At 40.8% G+C, this 13,251-nt stretch overlaps 1 protein-coding gene across 4 annotated transcripts in view; it reads right to left on the minus strand.

The window, feature by feature from the left end:
• Positions 1-13,251, minus strand: part of SEPHS1 (selenophosphate synthetase 1) — a 25,820-nt gene continuing 12,569 nt past the window's right edge. For 2 of the 4 annotated variants that reach the window (XM_040063116.2, XM_040063117.2), the window contains exons 5-9: positions 12,520-12,674; positions 11,619-11,709; positions 8,578-8,677; positions 6,866-7,078; positions 1,877-2,260 (exon numbers count right to left, since the gene is read on the minus strand). In XM_040063116.2, coding sequence (XP_039919050.1) covers positions 2,046-2,260; positions 6,866-7,078; positions 8,578-8,677; positions 11,619-11,709; positions 12,520-12,674 — 774 coding nt within the window. In that variant the 3' untranslated portion in view covers positions 1,877-2,045. Of the gene's footprint in view, positions 665-1,876; positions 2,261-6,865; positions 7,079-8,577; positions 8,678-11,618; positions 11,710-12,519; positions 12,675-13,251 lie in introns of those variants that run through there. The other 2 variants (XR_005700653.2, XR_005700654.2) reach the window with 2 other exon arrangements.

The raw sequence follows: 13,251 nt of genomic DNA on the forward strand, positions 1-13,251 counted from the left end.
AAATCAGTATTTTTTGCACAACTGGTTTTTATACTTTATTTTCAGAACGGCCGTGAAAAACTTAACAGGTGTTTTTTTTATTTTTTCTCAAAGCAAAGTCAAAAACTTGGTTACTGCTTTGAGGTTTTGTGGTTTCCAGGAAAAGGACTGTGAGGGACTGTGTGGTTTAAGCTACTCAGAAGGGGAGAATTAAAAAAAGAAAATAAATCTAGCTTTGTAAAAAGTGGCTGTTGAAAACACTATTGAGTGGAAAAAGAAGATGAGCCAACTTTTTCCAAGAGATGTCATTATGAGGAAAACCAGAAATTTAAACCTTGCATGATGCACAAGACTCGATCAGACCCAGTAACTTGTTTTCTCATAGATGGAAGCCTTTGTAATCCTTACTGAAGTAACAATTAGTCAAGATTTTCTTCTTGCTGGTCTGAATATCAAGGAGCAAATTCCAGAACTCGGGAGAAGCTTCAGGAGTGGGTTCAGTGCAGTTCAGGACAGGGAGTGTCCGGGCAGAGCAGGGTCAGCGGTGAGGCTGCTGCAAGGGGCAGTCCCCGTGCTGCCGGGGAGAAGCGGAGCTCCAGCGTCCGTTCCACCAGCCCTCCTCTTGCTGACAGCAGGCACAGGAGCACTTGCAAGGGAAACAATTTAAAATGTTGCAGACTTCGTGCTGGTAAGTAAAATAAACAAAATCAAGTGGGTAATATACTTGGAGAAAAGCTACTTGCCCTCAGCTTTACTCGAGGTTACCACTGGACATCACAGCTTGGAGAACTGATTCAAGAAGTGATCACAATTACCAGTATAATCACACATGCAATAATTTTTTTTTTTTTAAATTAGGATTTCTCCTCTTTCAGTGAACAATTTTCAATGAATAATTCAGCTAGGAATCAAAAAAGTTCATGCACTTATACAAGAGCAATAAAAAAAATTAAATATTTATTTTGAATAACAAGCTTAAGTTCAAGCTGCATTGTTGGCAATGTTGGTTTTAAACACAGATCACAAAAGCGTGCAGAAAATTGTATTTGAGCAAAGAACAAAATAATACTAAGAATTATACTAAACAGCTGCTGATTTTTAAAGAAACAAAAAAGGCTTGTAATCACTATACAAAATATAAAATGTATTAAACACTACCATCCACAGAACAGAGGTTTATTTTAGTTTGATTATATTTAAAAATTATTTGTGTAGTTATTTATATAGTGAATTGTAAATGAATATTATACAGTAACCTCCTTTTGGTCTGCAAAACCTTTGTTGCACTATAGCACATCCAATCACGTTGGGGAAAAAAAAAAAAAAAAAAAAAAGATTTATTTGTCCTTACTATCAATAAAGAAAACAATCATTGATAATACAGTAAATATTGTCAGGTCTACAAATAATGAAATTCAAAATGACTCCTTCGACTCCAAAGAGCTTTCCATGCAAAAAGTCAGCACTTGCTGTTTAAACTGAGTGCACTACCAAGCAATGTCCAGGGTCATAGATGCTCTTGGCAAGACTAAGTCTTACAAAAAAATTTAGAAAATAAAACAATTAAAAAAAAAAAAAATATCAAAGATTGAATGCAATCATGCAACCTCTTACTACTGGGTAACCCACTGTGTTGCTTATCAATTTATTGCCTTTCTGGAATATCACTCAAGGCATCAAAATTAGATTCATGATAAATATACACATAATGAAAGGACACAAACTGCTATTCGACACTACTACTGGTAATGTCTGTGCTACGTGAAAGCACCTTTAAAAAGAGCCTATGCGGCAAGAGATAAGTGTCTAAAGATTCAAAATGAATCAACAGTATTGGATAACAATATAATTCTCAACTCAGAAGCTGCCTCAAGATTAGGTGCATCTTCAGTTAATGTAACAGGAAAAAAAGGCAATGGATTTTATTATTTGTATCCACTCATAAACTGACCTAAGGCCACCAGATGTGCAGACACAACAAGTTTTCTTTTCTTTTTACAGTTCTTTAAATTGTAGGATGATAAGGGAATAGATCTATTCAAAAACAAACAGCTATTTCATCTCTATTAAGAGGTGGCACCGGGCGTGGGGTTCACGTTCTGAGTGGCCACCTGTGGTGCCACTTCAATGATCCGGGGTTTGTCTATAATCCTGGCCGTGCGGTTGCCCTTCTCTACAATGCCAATAATCCACGCCTGGTGGCCTTCGCCGTATTTTGGGGACTTGATCTCGGCGCAGAAACGCGCTGCCTGCTCTCGTGGTAAGCAGATGAGGAGGCCTCCTGCAAAGAAAGGGAGCAGAGCATCAGAACATCTGACTGCAAAGTATTTCAGCCTTGGTCTGCCAGACCCATACTTGGACAAGCACTTGGTGACATCACTGGACTCCAAGACTCCAAGAAAAGACACAGTGGAAGTCCGAGCTCTTGCTCTACAGCAAGATGTCTGTGCCTGAATGCAATGTTTAGTTTGATATAAATGAAGCCAAATACACACAAAAGACATTGGCAAAAGGATGCGGTACTGATGCCAACAAATGACATACTGAAACACCAGCACTGTAACCTTCCTCAGAGGACTGCAGAGTGCCTCGACACAGAAACATTTTGGATAAAGGTCATATGCAGATACCTGTAACCACATATTGGTGGCAGCTGATTCTGTGAGTAATCCCGCTGCCTGCAATGAAATCATTCATCAAAGCAGGAACCACTGCCCTGCTGAGAATGCAAGAGGCAGAACATGAAACACAGGCTTGATCCAGTGCTCCCTGCGACAGCCCTTGTGACCCCTCTGTCTGACAATTTTCTAACCTTTTTAGCCTTTCCAGTAAGATTTTTTTTCTCAGACACAACTGAAATTACTTCATTTACTAATGAAGGCTTTCAGAAGCAGCACAGTAATGAGTGAGCAAGCTCACCATTCCACAATTAAACCTAAAAGTACTTCCATTCTTAGAATCCCAAAGCATTGAAAAAGGGAGGTTGGCAAGTGAATTGAAAATGTTTGGAGAACACAGGGAGAGAGTAGATTCACACACCCAGGAATTTGGGCACATGCTGAGCCTCACTTAACTCTTTGACCCAAAGCGTTCTCATTCTCACAAGTTCTGCCACCAGCTCTGAGCCAGCCCTGGGGCAAAGGGCCACCTGCTGAGCAGGTCACCCTGGGCTCCAGTGCCACCTCCTCCTCCTCCACAATCCTCAGCACCCCGGGCACCTTGATGTTTGCTTTTCCAAGCACAGTCCCCTAGGTGGTGACTAAAGACACTTTTCATTTAGGGCCACAAAGAAGCAGCTACTAAACAAGAGGAGTTAATTAAAAGGGTAAGTGGAAGTGTGAAAGTGATTTTTTTAGATTATGTATGAGAAAAAGTGTGCCAGCCAAAAAATACCTACCTCTCTGACATTTCAAAATAACATCCTGGTATTTTCATCAAACACAACAACAAAAAAACCCTAAGCTTGAATGACAGTGCCTATAACTACTCCAGATGTAACAGACAAATCAGTTGCAAAGGAATTATGTGACATTCCTATGGAAGGCTCTAAAACCAATTGAAGAGAAACTTATGTCATGGTGCAATCGAGTCAGGAAGAGGTTTGCAAGTGGCAGTGCAGAGGAGGTGTTAACTAGCCAGAAGGGAGGTGTGCAAGTATGATAAAAAAGGAAACAAGAAAGAGCAGAAAAGTAATCTTCATTAAATTTTTTTTCATACACACTCTCTTCCTGCAATTTTCTATCATTTGTACACATATCCCCTTATCATTCTCTGGCAAGATCAAAAACATGTACAAAATGGAAAAGGGAAAAAAAAAAAAAAATCACTTCCCCCCTACTGGCTACATCCCAGTCTGATCAAAAATGCTTTAAAAAAGCTATGGGCTACTCTCAACCAGCAGCAGGCTTCCTGTATGCAGGGACTATACTTATTTGCTACAGTGACCTGTCTCTTTAACCCTTTGACTAAGTCCTTAAGGCTCTCCACTGTGTTTTTTAGGCTAGTCTGTGTTCTTGGCATTCCCAGCTGCTTTGCTTTTTGGGGACTGAAAGGATGCAGATATTTGGTGGCTGTCTGTCCTGGCTTATCTTTTTAAGAGGCTTTGAACATTGCTGCTTTTAGCAAGTAGTATTTCAAGCAGGGAAGAAGGCACAGAACACTTCAAAACCAGGCCAGACAAAGCTCTGTAATTAAGAGCAGAGATACAAATAGCTCATGAATCAAAACCGAGTCTTTGCTCCTGCTAATGGCTTTCTCCTGCAATGACTTATAACAGGGTGACATCATTAGCCTTGGCTCTTGTCAGCCCTTCTTTTCCATCCATCTGCCTAGTTCCACTGAATCTCCACAAACGCCAAGTCGTTGAGGTACTTCTACTGTACTAACAGAGTCATCCAACATTATCCAAAAGTTATTAGGACTGAAAAATACACACATGCATGAATGTCCCAAACAGAGTAACTCTGTGACTTATCTCTGCAAGTAACCACTCTAACAAACAACTCATTCTTTTGAAACCAAATGCCTGACCGCAACTTTAACCACTACCAAGGAGTTCCCTAAAAGAGAGTTCAGAATCATATAAAAGTGCAATTTTAGGAGACTACACCATTAGCAAGAGTGCCTGAAGGATGGAACAGATGACATAATACATTTTTTCAACACTGGCTTTTGTCAACAGGTGCCCAGCAAATGCACATAGGGGAAGAAAAACCCCAACACAATAACCTTAAAATCCATTCAAATAGTTTTCCAGTAAATTTCTTATTGCCTGCCCACTCAGCTGAAAAACATCTGTTCCCAGATGAAGAAGCTACAGACAGAGCATGTCTAGAAGTTTAAGCCAATAGAGAAGTGTCTGTTAGAGTCAGCAGAACCTTGAGCAGCCCCAGCAGGCCTCCCCACAGCTGGATATCAGGCACAGCAAGGCAGGCCTTGGCCCTCACACAAATCAAACCCGGGACAGGAGGTGTGCGAGCAGCTTGGTCTGAATGCTAACGAGCTGTGCCAGCACAGCCTGCCCAGCTCACACTGCTGACACACACCAGGCCCTGCAGTGCAAGCCCAAAGCCTGTAGGTGTTTATTCAGCTTCCAGAGCCTGGCCAGCGTGTCCATGTGGCTACAGATCTGGGGATCTGGCAGACACTGCCCTGTGACAAATCCCTGTGGCCACCTGTAATGTGAGAAATGCGGCGCTGTGTTCAAATCAGACAGACGTGTTCTGAGGTACCCACAGTTCACCACCAAGCAGATCTGTCTCGCTGTTTTTCCCATCAGCATCCATCTCTGCCCAACACAAGCTGCTCAGCATTTCAAAGAGACCTCTTGCTCTCACTCCCAGAAGTTCTGAAGTCAAGCATTTCCCAATTCCCAGCAGTGCATCCACCTGCACTGTTTTACGCTCCTTCAGTGAAAAGAGAATTGGGTATCCCCAAGGTGCAGGATGGGCAGCTCTGAAGACATAAGCACTCAGTTTGCAGCTAAACCATTCTCACACCAATTGCCATCCAAACCTCTACTACAGCCACTCACCTGGAAGAGAACCTTGCAGTTCCAGCTCTGTGTCATGCTATTTTTTGGGCTTTTTCCAAATAATAGAAGCTACTGGCACTCCAGCTATGTGGGCTCCTAGGTAGTAAGAATCTGATTGGTGCTACCAACCTTACTGACACAGCTTGTCAAGCTGCCACCAGATATTTCTGTTCCCTTCTGACTGACTCTGGATTTGGAAAGGGTTCACATCCCATATCCTGTTACACATCATCTGAGCCACACAGTCTCTATAGGACAGAGTGTCTGCTCAAGCACAGACGGCCAACTCAGCAGATCGGGGTAAGTTATGTATTCACTAGGGGAAATGTTTATGGCTCTCACTGTGATGCTTTTTTCCAGATCTTCAGACTTTCTTGCTTCAAGAAAGTTGTGAACTGCAGAGAATGTGGATAATAATTCTGGAGAGCCAGAAGATGGCAGAGAAATGAGAAAAAGACAGATTCGTTGCTACATCTCTCAATTTCCCAAAGAGAAAGAAGAGTCAGACTAAATTAGAAAAAACAAAATGAAACAGGATTGAAGGTTCAAGGGGAAAGTGAAGTAGAAAGTCATCCAGCAGATGACAGTGATCATGCTCATCAGAGAAGAGCCTACTCTTAATAGAGCAACTTAAAAACCATCAGGAGTTCTCATCACCTGATGACTCTCTAAATATTTTTGTCCATAGCCAGTACAGTCTGTTGTACTTACTGTCACTTACTGTACTTACTGTACTCACTGCTAGTGGCAGCTTTATTGAACTCAAGTAACAAATGGGTCAGAGAGCAGTATTTATTTTTTTTGCTGCTAGTCACAATCCCTAAAGGCAGATTTCATAAAAGTAAGGGAGAAAAGCTGTAAACTGTGTTCTCAGATGTCTGTATGCTGTGGCCAGAGAAGGCCTCAGCTTTCAACGCTGGCCCACCCAACACTAAATTGTATAGTAACAAACCAAACACCATCCTTTGTCAGGCAAAACTACTGCCAGTGGCTTTGCTTTTGAGAAAACTGCCAGATGTGGTGGAATTTCCAGATATTCACTGTTCCGGAGTTAACAGAGATAAACAGGTTTCAAAAGAATTCAGACTCATCACTAACTTCTAATTGCAAACTGGAGGGTTGCAGGGTTTCTGTAATAGTGTTGATTGAGGGAGCAGAAGACATTCAGGACAGGACGGTGGTTTGGAAGTCAGGCTGAAGGAGTCAGTGGTGAACAGCTGTGTGGCTGCTGCTCATTAGCCTGGCCAGGTGCCAAACCAACGATGACTCGCACAGCACACGATTTGTGCATCTGAAATGGAATTCTGAGGTGCAGGTGTGAGGAAGGAAGAGGGTGGCACAGCTGTCACCTACCTGAAGTCTCTGGACAAGTCCCATGCATGAGGCCGAACATGTTGCCACAGGCCTTACTGACAGCAGCCATCTTAGCCAGGACCGGGAGGTTGTGAATGACAAAGGACACCTCGTTCCGCTGCTGCTTGGCAAGGTTTTGTGCATGCCCCAGGATCCCAAATCCTGTGATGTCTGTAGCTGCATGTGCATTGAAAGTGTGCATGAGTCCAGCAGCTACAAGAGAGGGAGGGGGAAAGAACACCAAATCAGAAAATACTGAATTATGGGGAAAGTGCTTTAACAACATTGTGCACAGTCTGAATGAAGTTGCATACCTTTAATGCAAACCAGATTGGGTTAAATTAATAAAATAAATAAAACCGTGCTTGAAGAGAACTGGAATTCACCAGTAGTCCACGTAACACTTAAAAAATTCAATTTGTATTTAGATATTAAATCATGCTGAAAATCCGTCATGGAAGTCACATTTATGAGCCTGGTCTATTAGACATGTGCTACTCATTTATATTGGCAGTCTAAGAAACAGGGGTTTGCTTCAGATCCAAACTTCCCAAAGCTGAGGGCCAGGGAGGTTCTGAGCTCAGCTTTGCTCCACTAAGGGCTGGGACCAGACACAGCTCAGTCTTGCCGCTCTGCAGTGGTGACAGCAGAACTTGAGATGTGGACACTCAGAGTTTAAGAGCTGAAGAACAAAGCCTGCGGCTGTGGGGGCAGGGCCGAAGCCTCCCCACCTATACATTCATGAAATTCCTGCACATTTGCAGCTCCTGGGTGGGAAAAGGGCACCCCTGCATGCAGGACAATAGTACCAGTTAAGAGTATTTAAGTGTTGTTAAAGGTGTCTGACAGGAGTAGGGAAAAACAAAACCAAGAATGCTTTGACTTTCTTTGGGTGCTTCCCAATACATGAGCCGGACCGAGGTTTTTTCCATAGGACAATGCTGGTCATTTATCTTTTCTGGAAGGCTTTGACAAAGAATGAAAACCAGGGGGATGAAATAAAATGAAAACGGAATAAACGGGAAAAGAGATATTTAACTATTCCTGTTCCTTCAGCTGAGAAGTAAGGAAACAATTCAATTCTCCACTCTGCCAAAAGATACTTTGAACAAAGAAGGGAAATCCTGGATTAAAACTTCTAGGGTAAAAGCAGAACCTTTCCTCTACCAAAATTAGAAGAAAAAGAATCAAAACAAAAAACCCACTTGCAGGAACAGGAAAAAGACAAACAGAAAAAAAAGCATATTCCACATACATACTCCACACTGTGGAAAGCACAGTACAAGACCAAATTAGAGGAAAGCAAAATTTTTTTAAAAATCAAAATTTAAATTGAAGCTTACATAAGTTTAGAGGTTTTCCTTTTCTTATTGTATTTGAAATTATTTTAACCTTATTATAGTCAGGCCTTCTCTATGCAAGAAAATAAGGAACAAATCCAGTATTTTTCCCTTTAAAACATTCTTTAACTCACTGGGATGTTACTTGCAGCACTCAAATGAGTCATAATCATATCCAGCAGCTTCGTATTTTTGCTGTAATTAGGGCGTTTGATTTTAATTTGAAGGTTTCGCTAACACTGAACAGGAGAGAGTGGGGCAGAATGAAAGGGACAAAGTGGCTGTGTCACAATCCCCCAGGGCAGTGGAATGAAATTGATATGTAATTGAAAAAACTCACAATCCCTCCCTTCCAACACACACATCTCTTACCTGTCCTGTTCAGCCGTGCCATATTCATCATTGCCTCCTGGTATGCTAGTTCTACATCTTCCTGTGTTACCACCAGTTTGATTTTATTCCACTTTTCTGGCTAATGGATGAAATAAAGACGTTTCTTTTAGATTTTCAGCTGTATATTTTCAAGCACACCCTGACCACTTAAAAAACCCCAAAGCCTTAATCCAAAATGGACTTTTTTTTTTTTTTTTTTAACAGGGGAAAAATGTTCCAGTCACAGCTTTGTGCTTTAGTCTGCTGTACCCCAGCAAAGTCCATTTAAAGATCTATTAGGCACTAAGTGCCTCAAATCCTACTTTCAGCAGCTGAGTGGAGTGGAATGAACTATCCTAGGGAAAGAATTCGTTCAAGGCAACTCTCTGGATTGAACTCCCACAGCCAAATTAAAAGAACTTCGTTGCTGGATGTTGAGATTTGTAATTTCTGGCTTCTTGGGTTTTTAAGAAGTTGTTCTTGATTTCACACCTGGACACTTTGATCAGGAAAGACCACTGATACCCACCAGTCCTGGTCAGAAAAATGTATGCTAAGGCAGGATATAATCACTCCAGTTCAGGATTAAGTTTCATAAGCCTCCTTTCCAACTTAATACCAGCATCTTCCACCTATTCTCCGATGGCTGGTATAGTCTCATCTCTTCATCATATTCCCATAAATGCTCTTTGTTCCAGAAGAGTTTCACAACAATTTAGGAAACAGTACCTTTATAAAGGGTAATTGTTTCATTCAAAGCTGAAGTGATTCCAGATCCAGAATGAAACAAAGCAACTATTTTATTTTTAAAAGCCACACTACAGACTGATTTAACTTTTTTTTTTTTCAATTAAAATAAAATTACAGAGAACTGAAAGTCAGAAAACACAGGATTTTTTGAAGCCACAATACCTACACCGCCATTCCACAGAGTAAATGTATAGAATAAACATCTTACTTAACAAAAAGTGCAGGAACGACTAAGAAATGGTAGGTGATGCTACACTGGGGAAGGATCTTGTCTTAACAAATGAGTGCTGACTTCAAGGGGTGTAAGAAAGAATCCAGGAATGGCAAAAGGGGGAAAGACTGGTCAGCCAAAATAAATAAATAGTTAAAGAGCAAGGAACAATGGCAGTGGGACCAGACTGTGTGATATTAAGTTGAAGCGGATCTACCAATTAAAGAAAAGCATTTTTGTTTACACAAATGAGAGACCAAGTCAAAACATAAGATGTGGCTGTTACAGAGATGACAGAATAGTGATTATTCTTACTCTGGGAATGACTGAAAAAAACCTGAGCAATCATCCTGCCTTAGGTTTCAAAAACAGTTGTGAGGCTGATCACAGGACAGAAACTGGTCAGATGGTGGCAACGGAAATCACAAACGATATGGAAGCAGAACTCAAGGCTGAAGCTAGAAGAGCCACAAACACAGGTAAGATATGAATTGGAGGGAAATTCCTCTCCACTACAGCAATCAAGATACTGGGGTTAGTCAACAGGGAATTAAGGCAGAAGAGTTTGCAAAAACTACCAAACAGGTTATAAAAGCAAGACTGCATTTCCAAATAGGAAGGGTCTGTAGACAACAGCAAAGAGCTAGAAAACCCTCTCTGAAAGGGCACATAATAGCACTCCCTTTCATGCCTTTAAGCATGCATCTCAACACTCCAGTTTTCCTTTCTTGCCTATGCATAAACTTGTTATACTATAGCTTCTCCCACACAATTTTTTAGTATGAAATCCAATTCCCCACCAAAATTTGATTTACAGGTGGATTTGTGATGGGTAATTAATTCTAGTTTCACTTTCCCCGCGCTTTCACAAAACAAAGCGAAAAAAAAGGTAGCACAGCTACTCAGAAGTTTTCCTACCACAATCAAAGATATATTCTGTTTACACTTAATAGCAGTATTGATTTCCTGGCTTTCCTCATTCTTCACACCAGAAGGTTCTGTTTGACAGTTGAGGAAATTAGTAGTATTTGAAATATATGGAAATTCAGAATAGCTTTAATTTGCAAGTCTGCTCATTGGTACAACAAGAAGATATGTTAAGAAGTAAGATTATGGCCAGAAAACATACTATGGAACTGGGCTCTTGTTTCACTTCATTTTCATATCAAGATTATCTGAGGCCCTGATACTTGTATCTGTGGAAAACACAGGATCCTGAAGAGGTCAAAATTGCTAGACCAGACCCTATGAAGAAGCAGAAAAATATTTTTCCCTTTTTGCTCACATTTCAGACTCCAGTGAAGGTTTAAGCTGGTTCTCTCCCACTTTGCTAACACTAGCTCTGTTAATTAGAATTCATCTGACAATGCAGTGGCCAACAGCCAAACCAAAGTAGATTCCAGCTCACTCCTCTGCCAGTCTATTGGCTCAGGAATCCCAAAAGTAGAAAAGATGCATCTTTTTAGAGTGTAAACTGAGCAGTTATAATTCCGAAGACACATACTGGGAGCCAGACAACATAAGCAGATGCCAATTTTGCAGTTACTTTTCAGTTCAGTAGTTACATTTTTGCCTGAAGTAACAGATGGAAGTATGTCTACATCCATAATGCTGCTAGAAATATTCTTACTGAATGCACAGGGCAATACATGTGAAACGCAGATAAACTTCCATGCACACAAGCAGAAAGCCTAAGAACACAGAGAGAGCATTCTTGGCCTAATTGCCATCAAAAAGTGTTGCCAATTACTTTGGCAGGTGGAGTAGGGCATAATGTTGCCCAGGGTGATAGTCTGTTGTTCTGTTAGTAAACAATTTTGGTTATTACAGCAATGCCTGAGAAATAACTAAGAATTAGGTGCAATTAAGATGGGCTCACTAAGCACAAAATTGTAAACTGCCTTGATTCCAAAGGAACTTTGCACACAAGTAGGGAAGGCTGGAGCATATCAAGGAGGAAGGAGGAGAGAGAGGTGAAAGATGACTCCCATTTGAGCTGAACTTTGTCATGTTGAGGGAATGAGGAAGGTCATCTATAACTCACCCCTCTTCCCTATTTCTTTATTTGCAGTGTACTCACAATATCTAGCCACTGGTGGACAGCTACAGCCACTTGTGTTCCCAAGGGTTTAGTTAATACAAGCACATCTCCTGGCACTGCATTGTCTGGCCTGGAAACAAAGAATTAATATATTAACTACACAGCAAGATTCAAACACGTTATTAGGAATAAGTGCTGATAATTACATTTTCACAGACCCACGCATCTTACTGCACAGTTAAAAAACTGACTAATTGCAGAATTACCCTTTGGGATTCGTTGCTGATATTATATTGAGGAAAATGTAGCAAACTTGCTTAAAAAGTGTTAATCCTTCTTTCTTGGAAAAAGCAACGCTTGCAGTCAGACATACACCAAATTATATCTCTTGTTTCAATTTTTTGGGGATGTAAGAGAGGTTAAGAGAAAAAATTACCTTTTTGACCCAGGGCATAAGATATCCAGCATTAGGATCATGCACAAGTTCATTTGTATAGAGTAACATGCCACAGTGGGACATTCAAAATCAGCTACTGTTAAATCACAGAATGCTCTAAAGACAGCAGTTCTGTAGTTCTCTACAGCCATTAACAGGATAATTGGAACATGCTTTAGAAATATATGTATAAATGTGACAGAAATCTATGTTCAAAACAGTCTCCACTACCTTTAAAGATTAGAAGCTTAATTCTCCTGTCAAAAAGGAGAATAGGATCAAAAAGGACTGGGGGGGTGGGGAGAAGTAAGGACATCCTGTTTAAAAAAAGCAAGTATGTACAAAGAGATGTGGCATCTGTTGAGCGCTAAGGACAAATACAAACAGGAGAAGGTACTGCTTTATTCATTGGGAGACACACCACAGGATGACAACACAGTGCTTAAAGGACTTTTACGGCATCCCTCAGACCAGTGCCTTTGACTGTTTAGTGATTTAACTTACATTATAAATTCATTAGGCTGACAGACTGTCGTGGCCACTCCTCCTAGAACAATCCAGGGATTTAACACTGTTTGGCCACCAGTAACAGATGTTCCTGCCTCTTCTGCTGCATCTTTGAAACCTTGGATAATTAGAGGCATCACTTTGTCTCTTTCCTAGAGATCAAAACAGAAGTCAGAGTTCCATACACAGCAGTGCTAATCATTGCAAGACTGGTCCAAGGCTTTAACCACCCCACACAAATGCCCTCGTGGCAAATAGCTCAGGACAGAAAAGCAACCCTTAGGAAGAGTCTGGCCTGGAAAACTGCATGTGATCCCACAGAGTTACAGTTTTACAGCTCTGTGCAGAAGAGGTGCAAAGACGCTCTTACACTGAAGAAACATTCTTCAAAAGGTCTTGTAAGAGTAATCAGATTTCTGGAAACTCAGAACAACCATCCTGCTGCTGTAATCAGGTACAGCCACAGCAGTGCAGTACTAAAAGGCAACATTCAATCAAGATGCATTTGGGCTCCATTAACCATCAAAGTTTTAACTTATATCTCACTAAGAATAAACATCCCTTTTTTGCTATAGCAAAACAAACATACATGCTGATCACTTCCACCAAAAGAGAGAGAGAGAAAAAGAAATATAAAAATAATAAAAAGAAAGCAAAACCAACCCATAATTATCTATCCAGATTGACAGATGAATTGGCAATCAAATGCTGGCCTTTGATAGAAGGAGG

The sequence above is a fragment of the Hirundo rustica genome, chromosome 4, assembly GCF_015227805.2.
Source record: "Hirundo rustica isolate bHirRus1 chromosome 4, bHirRus1.pri.v3, whole genome shotgun sequence".
Lineage (NCBI taxonomy): Eukaryota > Metazoa > Chordata > Aves > Passeriformes > Hirundinidae > Hirundo > Hirundo rustica.